This window comes from Suricata suricatta, unplaced genomic scaffold, assembly GCF_006229205.1.
Source record: "Suricata suricatta isolate VVHF042 unplaced genomic scaffold, meerkat_22Aug2017_6uvM2_HiC HiC_scaffold_15495, whole genome shotgun sequence".
Lineage (NCBI taxonomy): Eukaryota > Metazoa > Chordata > Mammalia > Carnivora > Herpestidae > Suricata > Suricata suricatta.
This window is the reverse complement of record NW_021859880.1, coordinates 1-955: the sequence shown is the minus strand read 5'-3', so window position 1 is coordinate 955 and position 955 is coordinate 1. Positions and strand designations below refer to the sequence as shown.

General features: G+C 53.7%; 1 protein-coding gene across 1 annotated transcript; it reads right to left on the bottom strand.

Annotated features, from left to right (window-relative positions):
• Positions 1-353: 353 nt before the first annotated feature.
• Positions 354-875, bottom strand: LOC115284689 (IQ domain-containing protein F5-like; the record flags this gene model as incomplete). Its single annotated transcript, XM_029931197.1, has 1 exon — positions 354-875. A coding segment is annotated over one exon (507 nt), but the record flags the coding sequence as incomplete, so codon positions are not given.
• Between the last annotated feature and the right edge of the window lie 80 nt (positions 876-955).

Here is a 955-nt window from a genome sequence, read left to right as displayed (position 1 = left end):
TCCGGAATTGTTCTACATTTAATGGGAAGACACTGAAGAATTGAGGGAATCAGGGGACACAACCTCTATTTGGCACAACTACAGGAGGTGCCATTTACATGGACCACAGTGTGAAGGAGCCTCCCTGGAGCTGGTGTTGGTGACCCTGTATCCCCAGCTCGCCTACCCGTGGCAGACATTGCTAGTCAATTACAGACCCCCCCTCATCAAGCACCCAGTAGTAGAATCCTTCTCCACAAGGGACCCCAGACAACCTCTGTCATTCCCTTGGAGCTATGACACGCCCAGTTCTCAGGTCCTTTGCTGACACAAGACCCCCTGGAGCTTGTCTGAGGAGATCTGGTGACACAGAGTTGGAGCAGACCTGATTAGTTCTTTATTGGGAAGGGGATGCAGTCTGTAATCCGGCAAATCTGTGATCCCAGAAAAATCTCGAGTTCTAGTCCCAGATGGGATGCCGTGAGGTCATAGCTGCCCTGGAAAGAGCCACGGGAGTGGGAATTATGCCAGCGCCAGTACACCTGGATGATGCGGGCAGCATGGAGCAGACGGCAGTATCGCCGGCGTATGCTCCTCATGCGGATCAAGGACTGCAGCTTGACCACTGCCCACTCTTGCCGCACGTAGAACTCTAGGGCTGCTCGTTTCCTCTGTTCCAGCAGTTTCACCAGTATCATCTTCCACCACCGCTGAATGATCAACGCTCTGAGTGCTGCGTGCAGCAATGTCCTGCGCACCAGGGTGCCCCGCCACCAGGCCTGGATCTTTATGGCTTTCAGTTCTTGGTCAGGAAGCTTCTTTTTCTTTGGGGGAAGAGGTTGCAAAGGCAAAGAAGGGACTCTCAGGGGACATTCCCCACCCAACTCAGCTCCATGCTGTGCCAGGAATGGCTCCTGATCCTTTATCAACAATGGCCCCTTCCTCACAAGTTCAGGAGTACTGGGCAGGGAACCAG